The 13,485-nt window shown below is 38.7% G+C and overlaps 1 protein-coding gene across 2 annotated transcripts in view; it reads right to left on the bottom strand.

The window, feature by feature from the left end:
• Positions 1–153: 153 nt before the first annotated feature.
• The window catches only part of LCP1 (lymphocyte cytosolic protein 1), a 61,482-nt gene continuing 48,150 nt past the window's right edge, over positions 154–13,485 (bottom strand). For both annotated transcript variants that reach the window (XM_036744918.1, XM_036744919.1), the window contains exons 14-16: positions 12,580–12,703; positions 5,662–5,786; positions 154–2,017 (exon numbers count right to left, since the gene is read on the bottom strand). In XM_036744918.1, coding sequence (XP_036600813.1) covers positions 1,885–2,017; positions 5,662–5,786; positions 12,580–12,703 — 382 coding nt within the window. In that variant the 3' untranslated portion in view covers positions 154–1,884. The remainder of the gene's footprint in view (positions 2,018–5,661; positions 5,787–12,579; positions 12,704–13,485) is intronic.

The raw sequence follows: 13,485 nt of genomic DNA, 5'->3' as shown, positions 1-13,485 counted from the left end.
TTCTTTGGCATCAACCTCCTCCCATGTCATTCATGGAGAGGACTGGAGTAGACATGTTTTTGAGAACTTAAGTTTTAACCTTAATCCTTTCACACTTATCACAAACAGTTCATTATTGCTAAAATTTCAAAAGAAAACATCAGAAGACAGGCATTTTAGAGAATGCTTTATTTGGAGAGATTTCTAGCATTATCTTTATTTTTCATTAAGGCAATTATATTCCTCCTTGATGGAAGGAAGTTAGCAAGAGAAAGTTTTCTAAGGCTGTAGGATAAGTAAAGATTAGACTAAGGCAAAATTTAAACCTGTGCATACAGATACAATAGAAACATTGATTGGTGAGTCAACATAAGGGGTACCTCTTAGGGAACCAATAAAGGATGAATACTTTTACTGCTTTAAACAATGGTAAGGTCCATTAAGTGATATCTCTAAATGAGACACCTCTGTAAGCAGATCTTTTCAAAGCAATTAGGAAGTGGCCTGGTGTTAGTGAAGACTGATGTGCTGCTTTTGGGCCTTTAAGTTTGTTTCCTGGGATTTTCTTAAGTGTAGCTGCTCAAATCCACGGGGCTTTTGTTTATAATCATGTAAATGTCTATTTAACTGGTTATCTAACATGGATAGGATGGCTAATTTATTGGCACGTATCCCCATGGGATGCATAAGGACTCTAACATTCCATGAAAGTTAACTGTTAATGACATGGGCCTACTTAACAATTGAAATACTAGAATTCTGAGAGCAAACCACACTAAAGTATGGCTGCCCCCAATACTGCTCAAAGCAGAGGCATTTCTCAACCACACAATTCTATCTGAATGTTAATGCACATGGCTTATAATTATGGAGAGTCAAACAACTTCAGTGAACATATGCAAGGAAAGAGCTCCATGATACCGCCTGAGGTGTTTCCATTTCAAACTCTCTACATTCAAATCTTGGCCAAAGGAAAGAACTGAACCCTAGATTTTGTGTCTAGGTTTTTAAGTCCAGTCTCATCTTGAACTTGAATACCACACGGATAAATAGACATAGCTGTTTACTTGCTGAAAAAACAAAAGCTTGGGTCTTTGGATCCCCAGGAGGCTAGGGAATGGGGCAAGGCTGGGCCTTGGGGGTGGTAGAGCACTGACAAATAATTTAGGCTCAACTCTGGTAGGCAGGAGAGCACCCCCCCCCCCCTTCAAGGGATGACTGCAATTAATGGTAAGGATGCTCAGCAGCAGCAAACTATAGGAAGGCTATGGCCTAGGGAGGGGAAAAGTCACAGGCCAATGCTGCTGAAAAGAAGAGACTGCAGGTTAGGACCAGGGAATGAGAATTAATGGGGTGTCAGACAGAGGAGGCACCAGCTAGGAACATCAAACCAAGAGAACTTCACAGAGACCAAAAGCTTTGCATAGACAAGTGGTAGACTTCTACTAAAAGTCTCAAAAATGACTGATTTCTCTTCTTCCTCCATCACTTTGTTGTCTAAAAAAATCTGTGTAACTGAACTTGAAAGGCTATGCTGAGAATAACACTGTGGCCTTTATATTGGGCTAATGAGTAAAGTGAAGGTTGTGGGGGAAGACTGCTAGGAAAGAAAATTTCTGGATTTTCAAAGGAAGCAAATATATTCAAGGGTATAAATTATTTGCATGAGGTTTTGGGTTTGTTTCTTTCTTTTGCGAAGAAATGAAGCATATTTCTGTTAAACACAGGTTAGGTTATTTGGCTGAACGACTAAATGCTGCTTAGAACCTTGTTTTAATGTTACATCTCTTAAAACTCTGGAATGGCTTAGCCAGTCCACATGCTTCTTGGGTCTTGAAAAGGGCATCCAGTGTTGAGGCAGTCAAAATTGTGTGATTTAGCCTCCAAGTCCAACGCTACTTGGCCTTATACTTTCTTCATTCCCTTTCCCATGAGACATGCAAAAACTGTCATAACCATTTTAGGTTTCACCTCAACCAGGTCTTCTGGAAGAGCATATACTCTTGCACCGATTTTTCGGGCCATTGAAATGGCATACCTAAAAACAAAATGAAAGATGGATTAAAAATCTAGGTGGCAAAATAGGGAGGAGGTCACATTATTACATTTTTGTCTCATTTTGAACACACAGAGTTGCTGACTGAAGGACTCTGGAATGGAATTTCCCATCTGGGTACATCTGGGCCAATGGCCAGATTATGATACTCAAGTCTAGAAGAGGAGGAAGGTTTCAGATTCTGCCTCCAATTCAATCCTCCTATATAACTTTAAGCAAGCTATAAAACTTCCTATTATTTCTCACAAAGTATTTCTGAAGAAAGTGACAGATTTGCATGAACATACAAATGTGTGCTCTTTAATACCACCTAGACCTTTGCTTTAACTTGGCAATCTTTGTTAATTCCCTAGCACAGTCTCCACAGTGGTTATCCCAGAACTTCTCTTACTCTTCTTAAAACCATATGCCTATCTTCCTCCCTCCAACTCTATTGAAATGACTCCATGTCACCAATCTTACTGAAAATATGGAGGCAGCAATCATCTTCCCCATTCTCTACTTCTAGATGTCTCTACAACTATTCTTCCTTCTTTCCCTTCTATACTGTCATCTTCTATTGAAGGAAACACTTCTGTTTCCTTGATCATGCCCCCTTCCTGAACCTCTGAGATCTTATTCCAGCAATTTTTCCTTCTCTTAAACATCTTCAATTTCTCTCTTTCCACTGGCCTATTATCCTCGGATTTTAAATACTTTTTGGTCCCCTTAGCTTTAAAAACAAAACAAAACAAAAACCTGTTACTTTCCCTCAACTGTCTTCTAGCTACCTAAAATTTCTCTCCATTGTAGTCAGTCTACACCTTCTGTCTCTACTTCCTCACCACTTCCTTTCTCCTTACCTGAAATCACACTTTCAAAGTTTAGTCACCTCATAATTGCCAAACCTAATGACTTCATACTGATACTTATTTTACATAACCTTTCTGTAACATGTGATGCTATTAAGGCTCTTGAGTTTTGAAAAAAAAAGCTTTCCTTTGGCTCCCATAATGCTATCCTTTCATTGTTTTCCTCCTAATCCTATGGTTGCACTTCTCTGTCTCCTTTGCTAGCTCCTTTCATTCCTCCCATGGAGAAAATATTCCTCAAAGTTCAGTCCTGGGCTTGTTGTTCTGTTCTGGCTCAAACACTTATTAGTCTGGGTGACCATGGGCAAGTCACTCATCCTTTTATAGCCTTGGTTTTTCTTATTTTCAAAATAGAGATAAAAATTGTACCTGATAAGGTTGCTATAAGGAAGACATTTAGTCAACCTTTAAATGCTACATAAAATGTGAATTGTTTGTTCTTACCTAAATTCTGTTCTTTGGAAAGTGCACCCATTTTCCTGCCTTCAGTTGACCTCTCGGTTGATTTCCAAATCTATATCACTAGTCCTGCATTCTCTCCTAGGTTCTGTTCTCAAATTTTCAACTATCTGCTTCACATTTTCATATGGCTATGTTGCCAAAATCTTAAAAAGCACAACAAAAACTTAATTCATCTCCCATGCTCCATTCTGACTTTCCTATTTGTATTACCAGTACTATTATTCTTTTAGCTACTCAGGCCCCAAACCTGTCATCTTTGTCTTCTCCATCTCCCTTACCTTCCTACCACCATATCTAAAAAGTACCAACATCTTGATTTTTCCTTCCATATACCTTTCCAGTCATTGATCTCTACCTCCAGCCACCACAGATAAAGCTTTAACCTAAGACTACTGTACCAGCCTCTTAACCAACCATGTTGTCTCCAGTGTCTTCTTCCTCCAACTCATTTTACACAAGACTGTCAGATTATTTTTAAAATTAATTTAGTGGGTTTTCTGGAGTTTTTAGAGCTGAAAGGAACTTTATGGATTATTTAGTAAAACTCCTTCATTTGACAGTTGAAGAAGTTGCTGTCCTCATATAACACTCCTACTAAAAAACCTCCAGTATCTTCACATTTGCTAAAAATCAAATCTCAAACTCCTTTGTCTGACATTTAAAGCCTCTCTAGTTTGATACTTCTAAATTATGATCTTAGGGAATTGCCCAGGCCACCAAGAGGTCAAATGATGAGCCCAGGGTCAGGCAGCAGTGGACCTGAGGCAGGATTTAAACCCTGGTCTTCCCAAGTTGTAACTGCAGTAGTAGAGAAAGTCCCTCACCTGGAAATCCTTGGATGAATAACATAACGGGTCTGATAAAAACAAGTATTTTTCAGCCTAGTCCCCTAAATGCACAAAGTACTCTGGGGCCAGATTAGTTTATTCATTATCCTCTGAAGAGGTCTTACGCTTATCTGAGTCTCACTCATTTTCCTTATCTGTAAAATATTTGTTCTATTGATCTCAAAGGATTCTCACAAGGAAAATCCTTTGTAAAACTTTAAATGCAATATAGATAAGTTATTATTATGTTTTCAAGTATTTGCTCATGTCGCTGCACTGTAAATGCCCAAACTTGTATAAGAGCAGGTATCTAAGTTCTAAGTTCTCTAAGTCACCCATTTTCCAAGTGTTCTGAATTTGTAAATAAAAGATTGAAGTCACCAGGGGACACAGGGATGGAGTTTAGACAAGGGTTTTCCCACTGCCTGCTCCCATGGGGTGGGTCATTCGTGAGTAGAATGTTTGACTGTTTGAACTTTTTCAAGAGAATTGCTATAAGCTGACAATTATGAAACTAGTTTTTATGAATTTATATGCTGAATTGAGAGGAATTGTGATATAGTGAATAGGTGGCTGGCATCAGTGTCAGCAACACCTGATTTCAAGTCCCACTTCTGAAACAGTGGGATGGTGGGCAAGTCACATGATCTCCCAGGGGGCCCCCAAACCTCTAAGACTACAAACTGAGAAACAGCTGATGATCTTCATTTTCAGAAAGAATTTCCTCACTTGGAAGCTCCCCACATAGATGAAATCACAGATAAAAAAACTGCTAAATTGTCAACTACTGGAAAATTTGGGCTTGACTTCTGACTTGAACATCAGCAGGTGTTGAACCTCAAACAATGATAAAAATAACACTTAAAACAATGTCAGTGATGATGCTACTGCAACTACACAAAGAAAATGGCATCAGACTTGTTTAACACGCCCCTTATTCCCCATGGAAATCCGGGTTGTCTGCCCTTGAGAAAAATTGTAAGATCTTGTCACATGTGCTAGGCAGTGTGGCCTAATGAACAGACAGCTGGTCCTGGAATGAGGAAGACCTAGGATCAAGTCCCACCTCTGATAACCAAATGGCTCTGTGATTTGAATAAAGTCTCTTCACCTCTCACAGCCCAAGATTAACTTTCTAAGGCTCTAGTTGGAAAAGCAGGGCTAATCTGCATTGGCAAAATGAGTTTCCTATACCAAGGAAGGCAGCTAGGTAGTACAGTGGATAGAGCCCTGGGCCTGGAGTCAGGATAGATGTCAGTTCAAATCCAGCCTCAGACTACCTGTGTGATCCTAGGCAAATCTGCCTCAGTTCCCCCAGATGTAAAATGGGGCTAACAGCAGCACTTACCTCACAGGGTTGTTGTGAGGATCAGATGAGATAATATTTGTAAAGCACAGTGCCTGGCACATAGTAGGTGTTACATAAATGTTTATTCTCTTCCTCTCCCCATCCCACGCCCCTCCCCCAAAAGTTTTGTTAACGTACTTGGCATTGTTGAGCTTTTCTTCATCATCTAGGTTCTCTGTTTTCAAAAGATCATACTTAATGGATCCTGGCTGAATGGCATCGATGAGATCCAGAACAGGCATACTTGTGCTGATCTTAGGATCCTATAGAGAGAGAGGAAAAATTATATACTTAGATAAGTGTGTGTGTGTATACACATATATACATACATACATACATACATACATATATATATATATATACACAATCTATCCATATAAATATCTATATCTATCTGTCATCATCCTTACTATATTTTAATGGAATTTCCACTGATCACAAGAAGAGTGGGTCATTTTTTCTAGTTATATTTTTGTGATCATATAAAAGCTTAGTTTGAGGTCTCAGCAGAATTTTATTCCTTCTTAAAATGAGCTACTTCAGAATAATTGTGATCTCAAGAATGAGGGGAAGAGGCTTCAGGAAGTTCAAACGTATATATATATAATCATTATTATTATTGTTAACAAAAAATTAATAATATTTTCTGGTAACAACAAGAACTCACATTTTTAAAGTGCTTTAATTTTTACAAAGTTTTTTTTCTTCCTCCAAACAGCACTACCAGATAAGTATGAGGACAATTATTGCCATATTACATAGAAGGAAACTGACACTCCGAGAGACCAAGTGATTTGTCCATAGTGACATGGCTACAGAGTATCTGAGCTGAGAGTCAAACCTAGGTCTGTAGATTCCAAGTTTGGTGCTCCTTCTAACTCTCATAAGTCTGTAGTTTGTAAACACATAGCAAGATATCATTCACTTCCCCTTAACGATAAAATGCAGCTGGCATCAGGAAAAAGAAATAGAACACACTACACTCTAAGAAAAACCCCTGTGATTTTATGAAATCTACATGAATAATGAATAAACCTATCAGTCACTAAGTTTTTACTGAGTACTGTTTTGGGAGAGAAAGATTAAGAGAGTTCTTGCTTTCAGCCTACATAAGAAGAAATAACTAAGACAATGCAATAATTTTTAAAAAAAACAGTAAGTGCTAAAATATGGCACAGACTGCAAGTGATCTGGATTTCAGATAAGAGCTATATCAGGAGAACTGGAAGTGACAGAGAAGAGCCTTTATGGAGGAGTTTGGTCTTGAGCTGGTCTTTCTAGGATTTGGATGGGCAGAAGGAAGCTGGAGGCAGGCTAGGCTTGGGAGAAAAGTAAGATCAAAGGCCTGGAAGCCTTTGAGAATGAATACAGCATGTTCACAGGACAGTGAAGGATCTTTGAAAGGTGGATGTGAGAGAAAACCACGAGCAAGAGATAAGGTTAGGGAATAGGGAAAGAATCAGATTATTGAGGACCCTGAAAGTTAGGCAGGAGCAGCCATTACAGGCAAGAACTATAATGAAAACGAAGCTTTAGTCATATCAATATGGTGGCAGTGTGTAAGTGCTTATATATACATATATATATGTACATATATAAATATGTACATATATATATATATATTTTTTCTTCCCCCCTTAATGTCACAGTTGATCCACAAATCCCTGGGAAGGGGAAAACTCTAATACCTAAAATCGAATCAATCCTCTTATTTTCACTTTAACCATTAACTTTAGCCTTCTATCATAGTAAACTTTTAATTTATTGGAGTTTCAAAGGGAGAGGTAGAATAGGGGAAATTATCTCACATAGAAGAAGTAAGAAAAAGTTTTTACAGAAGAGAAGAAGAGGGGGCAGGTGAGAGTGAACCTTACTCTCATCAGAATTGGTTCTCAAAGAGGGAATAATATATACACTCAACTGGGTATAGAAATCTATCTTACCCTACAAGGAAGTAGGAAGAGAAGGGGATGAGAGAGGGGTGGGGGGTGATGGAAGGCAGGGCAGATTGGGGGATGGGGTAGTCAGAAGCAAAACATTTTTGAGTAGGAACAGGGTGAAAGGAGAGAGAACAGAATAAACAGGGAGGAGGGATTAGGATGGAGGGAAATACAGCTAGCAGTAACTATGAAAAAAATTTTGAGTCAAGTTTTGCTAATCGAGGTCTCATTTCTCAAACATATAGAGAATAGAATCAAATTTATAAAAATAAAAGCCATTCCTCAACTGATAAATGATGAAAAGACATGATCAGTTTTCAGATGAAGTAACCAGAACTATCTATAGCCATTTGAAAAAATACTGTTACTATTAATTGGAGAAATGCAAATTAAAACAATTATAAGGTACTACTTCAGATCTATTAAATTAGCTAATAGGAAAGAAAAGGAAAATAACAAATGTTGGAGGGGATGTGAGAAAAATGAGACATTAATGCACTGCTGGTGGAGTTGTGAACTGATTCAACCATTCAACCATTCTGTAGAGCAATTTGGAACTATACCCAAAGGCCTATAAAATTATGCAATACCACTACTAGGTCTGTATCCACAAAGAGATAAAAAACCAAAAGGGAAAAGGACCTATATGTACAAAACTGTTTATAGCAGCTTTTTTCCTGGGGACAAAGAATTAGAAATTGAGGGGATGTCCATCAATTGGGGAATGGCTGAACACTAAGTTGTGGTATGTGATTATGGTAAAATATTATTGTACTATAAGAAATGATGAGCAGGATGCTTTTAGAAAAACCAAGAAAGACTTGTGTGAGCTGATGGAAAGTGAAATGTACTGTGCACAAAGTAACAGCAACATTGTGAGATGATCAGCTGTGAGTGACTTAGCTATTCTCAGCAATATGATCCAAGACAACTCTGAAGGACTTATGATGGAAAATGCTATCCGATCCCCAGAGACAGAACTGATGGTGTTTGAATACAGACTGAAGCTTATTTTTTAAACCTTTCTTTATTTTTCTTGAGTTTTTTTGTCTATATTTTCTTTCACTATTATGGATATATTTTACGACTACACATGTATAACCTACATGGAATTGCTTACCTTCTCAATGGGGTGGGGGAGGGAGGGAAAGAATTTGGAACTCAAAGTTTTAAAAACAAATGTTGAAAATTGTTTTTTCATGTAACTGGGGGAAATAAAAAATAAAATACTAAGAAAAAATTTATTGGAGTCTCTAAGAAGAAGCTAAATGGCAAATTATTTTACCTTAATTCCTAGGTTTGATGTATTAGAGAAGCTAACCAGCAGCATAAAGACAGCCACAAGAGGGAGCAGGAGACTGACTAATAATATCAGAAGATGGTTGGGTAGTGAATCAGCGACAGTGGGGAAAATGCTATTTTCAATCAGAAGTCCCAGATTTGAGACTTGACTCAACCATACACGAGTTATGTGACCTTACAAAGATTATTTAACCTTTCTGAGCCTCAACTCCCCTAAGTGAAAAACGGGCATAAAAATACGTGCACTCCCTAAATTTAGTCATAAAACAATTATAATCCACGAGTATTTTAAATTAGTTTGGATACTTATATTATTTACATAAATTACGACCTGTAGGAGAGTCCTATGAGTTAGGTACTGTTATAATTATATTTATTTCTGTTGATGAGGAAATTGGGGCTAGTGTGACTAGCCTATGGTTACACAGCTAGCAAGTAGCACAGTCAGAATTGGAACTCCAGGCTTTTGACCCCCAAATCAGCTGGTGATTCACATCATATCACAATGACCTCTACAAATTGCATAATAAAAAGTTGACTGGGAGTACATAGTAAAGAGAATTCACTCATTTTGTAAGGAAATTTGAGACCAAAATGACATCTTAGTTTTGTACAGAATGTCCCTCTTTCCTGACTGTGCTTTCATGTTTACAGAAGACTTGGGGGTAAGGGAAAAAAAAATAACTTGAATCTCCCTCTTGCTACCCTTGTCCATTAGTAAACACTGAGGACGGTGCTCCACACAGTGAATGCCCAGTGGATCTAGAACAATTTCAGTTTGCCAAAGCAGGAGCCCTTGGCCTTCTACTGGCAACGAATGATTTTTTCTTCCCAGTATCTTGGGATACTGTAGCAGAGAATACTAGTTGAGGATAGGGAGAGGAGCAAAGTGCTTATCTTCAAAGAAGGGGTGAGCCTGCAGTGGTTCCCCACTGCCCTTGGGAACACTGATAGTTGTATTCTCCTCCCCAGTAGAATATTCATCAGGTCTTGGGGGGGGGGCGGGGAGGAGGTGATAGTTAACAACTGGCTCACACTTTCTAAAGACAGTCATCTTCCCTATCAGCTCCTGATCTATATGTCTTGAAGTTAAAGTAGGAAGTTCCTATAACTGGGCAAACCAGGTGGCACCAGGCCTGGAATCTGTAAGACTTGAGTTCACATCCAGCCTCAACAGCTTATACCTAACATGACCTTAGGCAAATCACTTAACCCTGCTTTCCTCAGTTTCTTGGTCTATAAAATGAGCTAGCAAAGGAAATGGCAAACCACTCTAGTATCTCTGCCAAGAAAGCCCCAAATGGGGTCATGAAGAATCAGATAGGATTGAAATGACTGAACAGCAACTACTCTAATTAATTAGGGACCCCTGTGCTCTAAACTCTAAGAGTGTAGCTATACTCTCCTCCCTTCAGACGGCTAGCAGCACTCTCCTAGTATATGGGCCATCCTTCTAATTCTCTTCCGCTGTAGGAGATGCTCCTGCAACCTCTGCTGTTAAGGAGGTGCCAGGGAGGAAATCCTTCCTGAACAGAGCCGTCTGTCCCTCTTCACTCAGAGCCATGTCAAGGGCCATAGTACAATCTAAAACTGGGGAAGCACCTGCCCCCCTACTTTCTGCCATCACCCCTGTCATTAACCAGGGCTCTGGCCTCTCTTCAGGGGGTGGGCTTGAAATAAGGAGAAAAGGTAAAAGAAAGGACTCTTGTCATGGGAGGGGCACCCTGGGCGTGGGACTTCATAGAGCTCTTCCAGGAGCACAGGATAGCCTGAAGCAGGAATATTTCCTTCAAACAAAACTAAGGATCAAAGATTTAGAGCTACAAAGGTTCTTGATGTGATCTAATGATAAAGATAGCAACAATACTAGCAGGTGTTTATATAGGATTCTAAGGCTTGCAAAGTACTCTAATACGTTATCTCATTTAATCTACAACCTTGGGAGTCAGGTGCTATTATCATCCCGGTTTTATAGATATGGAAACGGAAGCTAAGTGAGCTTATGTGTTTTGCCTAGGGTCACACAGCTAACAAATGTCTGAGGTAGGATTTGAACTCAGGTCTGCCTGACTCCACATCCAGAGCTGTTACCTACTGTACCATCATGCAATCTAGTCTAGCTGATTTAGTCTTTCCTGCCTTCTCCCCCATTTTACAGATAAAGAAACTTAGATCTCAAGCGATATAAGTGACTTGCCCAAGGTCACACAAGTAGTGAGTGGCAGAGTCAGGATTCAAACTCTAAATTCAGCCCTCTTGCAACAGCAGTATGTCAAAAGGGACTTAGAGATTACCACATCCAAGTCCCTCCTTTCACAGATGAAGAAAGTCCCAGAGAAAGTAAGTGATTTGCCAAAAATCACACACATAGAAAGCAGTCAAGCTGGAACCTGAGCCCAGGTCCTTTGGCTCCAAATACAGTGGTTTTCCTATTTTACCACAATGCTTCTTACTTCTCTAACATGTGGAGAAAATGTTCATTTGGCCTTGTTTAAAGAAGAAAGAAAATTAACGTGGTGATATATTGTGGCACAGTTCTAGGACAATATCTCTGAAAGAACTCTTTATTCTGGACTGATTTGTAAGCTAGAAAAATGGAGTCAATATAGTATAAGTTTGTGTACCACATTATAAATATATAATATATATATACATATATAAATATATATATATAATGCATAGGCTTTTGTTGTTGTTCAGTCATTTCAGTTATATCTGATTCTGAGACCCCTTTTGGGGGCGCTGTTCTTGGTGAAGATACTGAAGTGGTTTGCCATTTCCTTTTCCAGCTCATTTTACATATGAGGAACTGAGGCAGACAGGGTTAAATGACTTGCTCAGGGTCACCACTGCTAGTAAGTGTCATATTTGAATTCAGGAAGATGAATGTGTCTTCCTGATTCCATGACTGAGACACCGAGCTGCCCTAGTACATAGGCTACTTGAGAACTAATTTGTAAAACAAAAGGCAGGAAATTTAATAAAATGTAATGCCCACTAATAAAAACAGGCTTGGCAGATGTAAGTCCATAAGTAAATCTATGTAAGTCCACTGATGTGGGGATCTTTTGGTATTAGAAAACTCAGAATAGTAGGAAATAGTAGAATAGTAGGGAAAGTGTTAAAATACCCATCAGGTACTCCTACTCTAGGTGGCTCAGTGGATTGTAGTAGGAATAGTATTAAATAGTAGGATAGCGGAATAGTAGGGAATAGTAGGAGTAGTAGAAAAGTGTTAAAATACTCATCAGGCACTCCTACTCTAGGTGGCTCAGTGGATACCGCGCCTAGCCTAGAATCAGGAAGACTCATCTTCCTGAGTTCAATTCTGGCCTCAGATACTTAGTATGGGCAAATCAATTAATCCTGTTTGCCTCACTTTCCTCATTTGTAAAATGAGCCGGAGAAGGGAATGGCAAACCATTCTAGTATCTTTGCCAAGAAAACCACAAATGGGGTCCCAAAGAGGAAGACATGACTGGATAACAACAACAATTCCTACTCATTTTAAAACTGTCACAGTATCAAGGGTTCTGTTAAAAAGGTATTGGCAAATATGATAGCGTGTGAAAATAAGCAGCATCATTCCCAAAAATGTCTTAGTAGAGAAATCTGTCAATATCCACTATATATTATAAATGTCACAATAACGATGGGTCATTCTGGCATTGGCCTCTTTCAAAGTCAATGAGAGAAGGTTTCAATATTTAACAAGCATATAAGGGCACTTTACAATATAGCAAGAGACCAGTAAACCTCAACGCTGGGAAGAAGGATAGGCCTCTAACAAGCAATGTGGGACTGAGACTTTTACCTTGAAACTACTGATAGATGAGCTCTTTTCAGCTTCTTTCAATGTTTCATTCACCCAGTTAACAATAATTTCGTCATAGACTTTCTGTCCTCCGCCAATATCTTCAAGAATACTCAGTGTGTACCTGTTCCCCAAAAAAGAAGAACGCTTTTTGAAGATAGTGTGTTATCACGTAAGAATTCATTATGTTAAAAAGTAGAAGTGGTAATGATAGTTCTTTTTTTAACTCTATCACAATAATAATACCAACTAACTACATTATGGATGGCCCAAGAGTATAAAAAATCCCTTCACCTGCATTTTTCATTTGATATTCACAAGTGGCATTACTATAGAGAGAAATCTAATTATATTCTTTCTGGCTCAGAGGAATACTGTCATGTCTGAGATAACAAAATCACAATGGAGTATTATTGCTTTGTAAGATAATTTTAATTAAAAGCTTCATTGTTATTATGTCATAGAGTGCAAATTTCAAAGCTCCCCATCATCTCTCTGGGGAAAGAAAAGGAGAGGAGGGAGGCAGAAGAAAGCAGAAGAATAAAAAGAAAGACTTCAGTATTCTAGCCAAAGATATTTATTTTACATGTAAGCAATAAATCCAAAATGTAGTCAGTGACAAGAGCAAAAAACAACTAAAGGCTAAAAGATTAGAGTACCAAAGTAATGTAATTTACCAGTCTAACCCCAGAGGAGAAGAAAAATCAACACTAAAACATTCTCTCAAGTAAAAGAAAGGTTCAAAAGGAAAATGCTTAGAATCTCTGAGGCAGCTAGGTGGCACAATGGATGGAGGACCTGGGCTGAAGTCAGGAAGACACATCTTCTTGAGTTCAAATATGGCCTCAGACACTAGCAAGTCAGACCCTAGGCATATCCCTTAACCCTGTTTGCCTCAGTTTCCTC

The sequence above is a fragment of the Trichosurus vulpecula genome, chromosome 2, assembly GCF_011100635.1.
Source record: "Trichosurus vulpecula isolate mTriVul1 chromosome 2, mTriVul1.pri, whole genome shotgun sequence".
Lineage (NCBI taxonomy): Eukaryota > Metazoa > Chordata > Mammalia > Diprotodontia > Phalangeridae > Trichosurus > Trichosurus vulpecula.
This window is presented reverse-complemented; position numbering and strand designations above follow the sequence as displayed.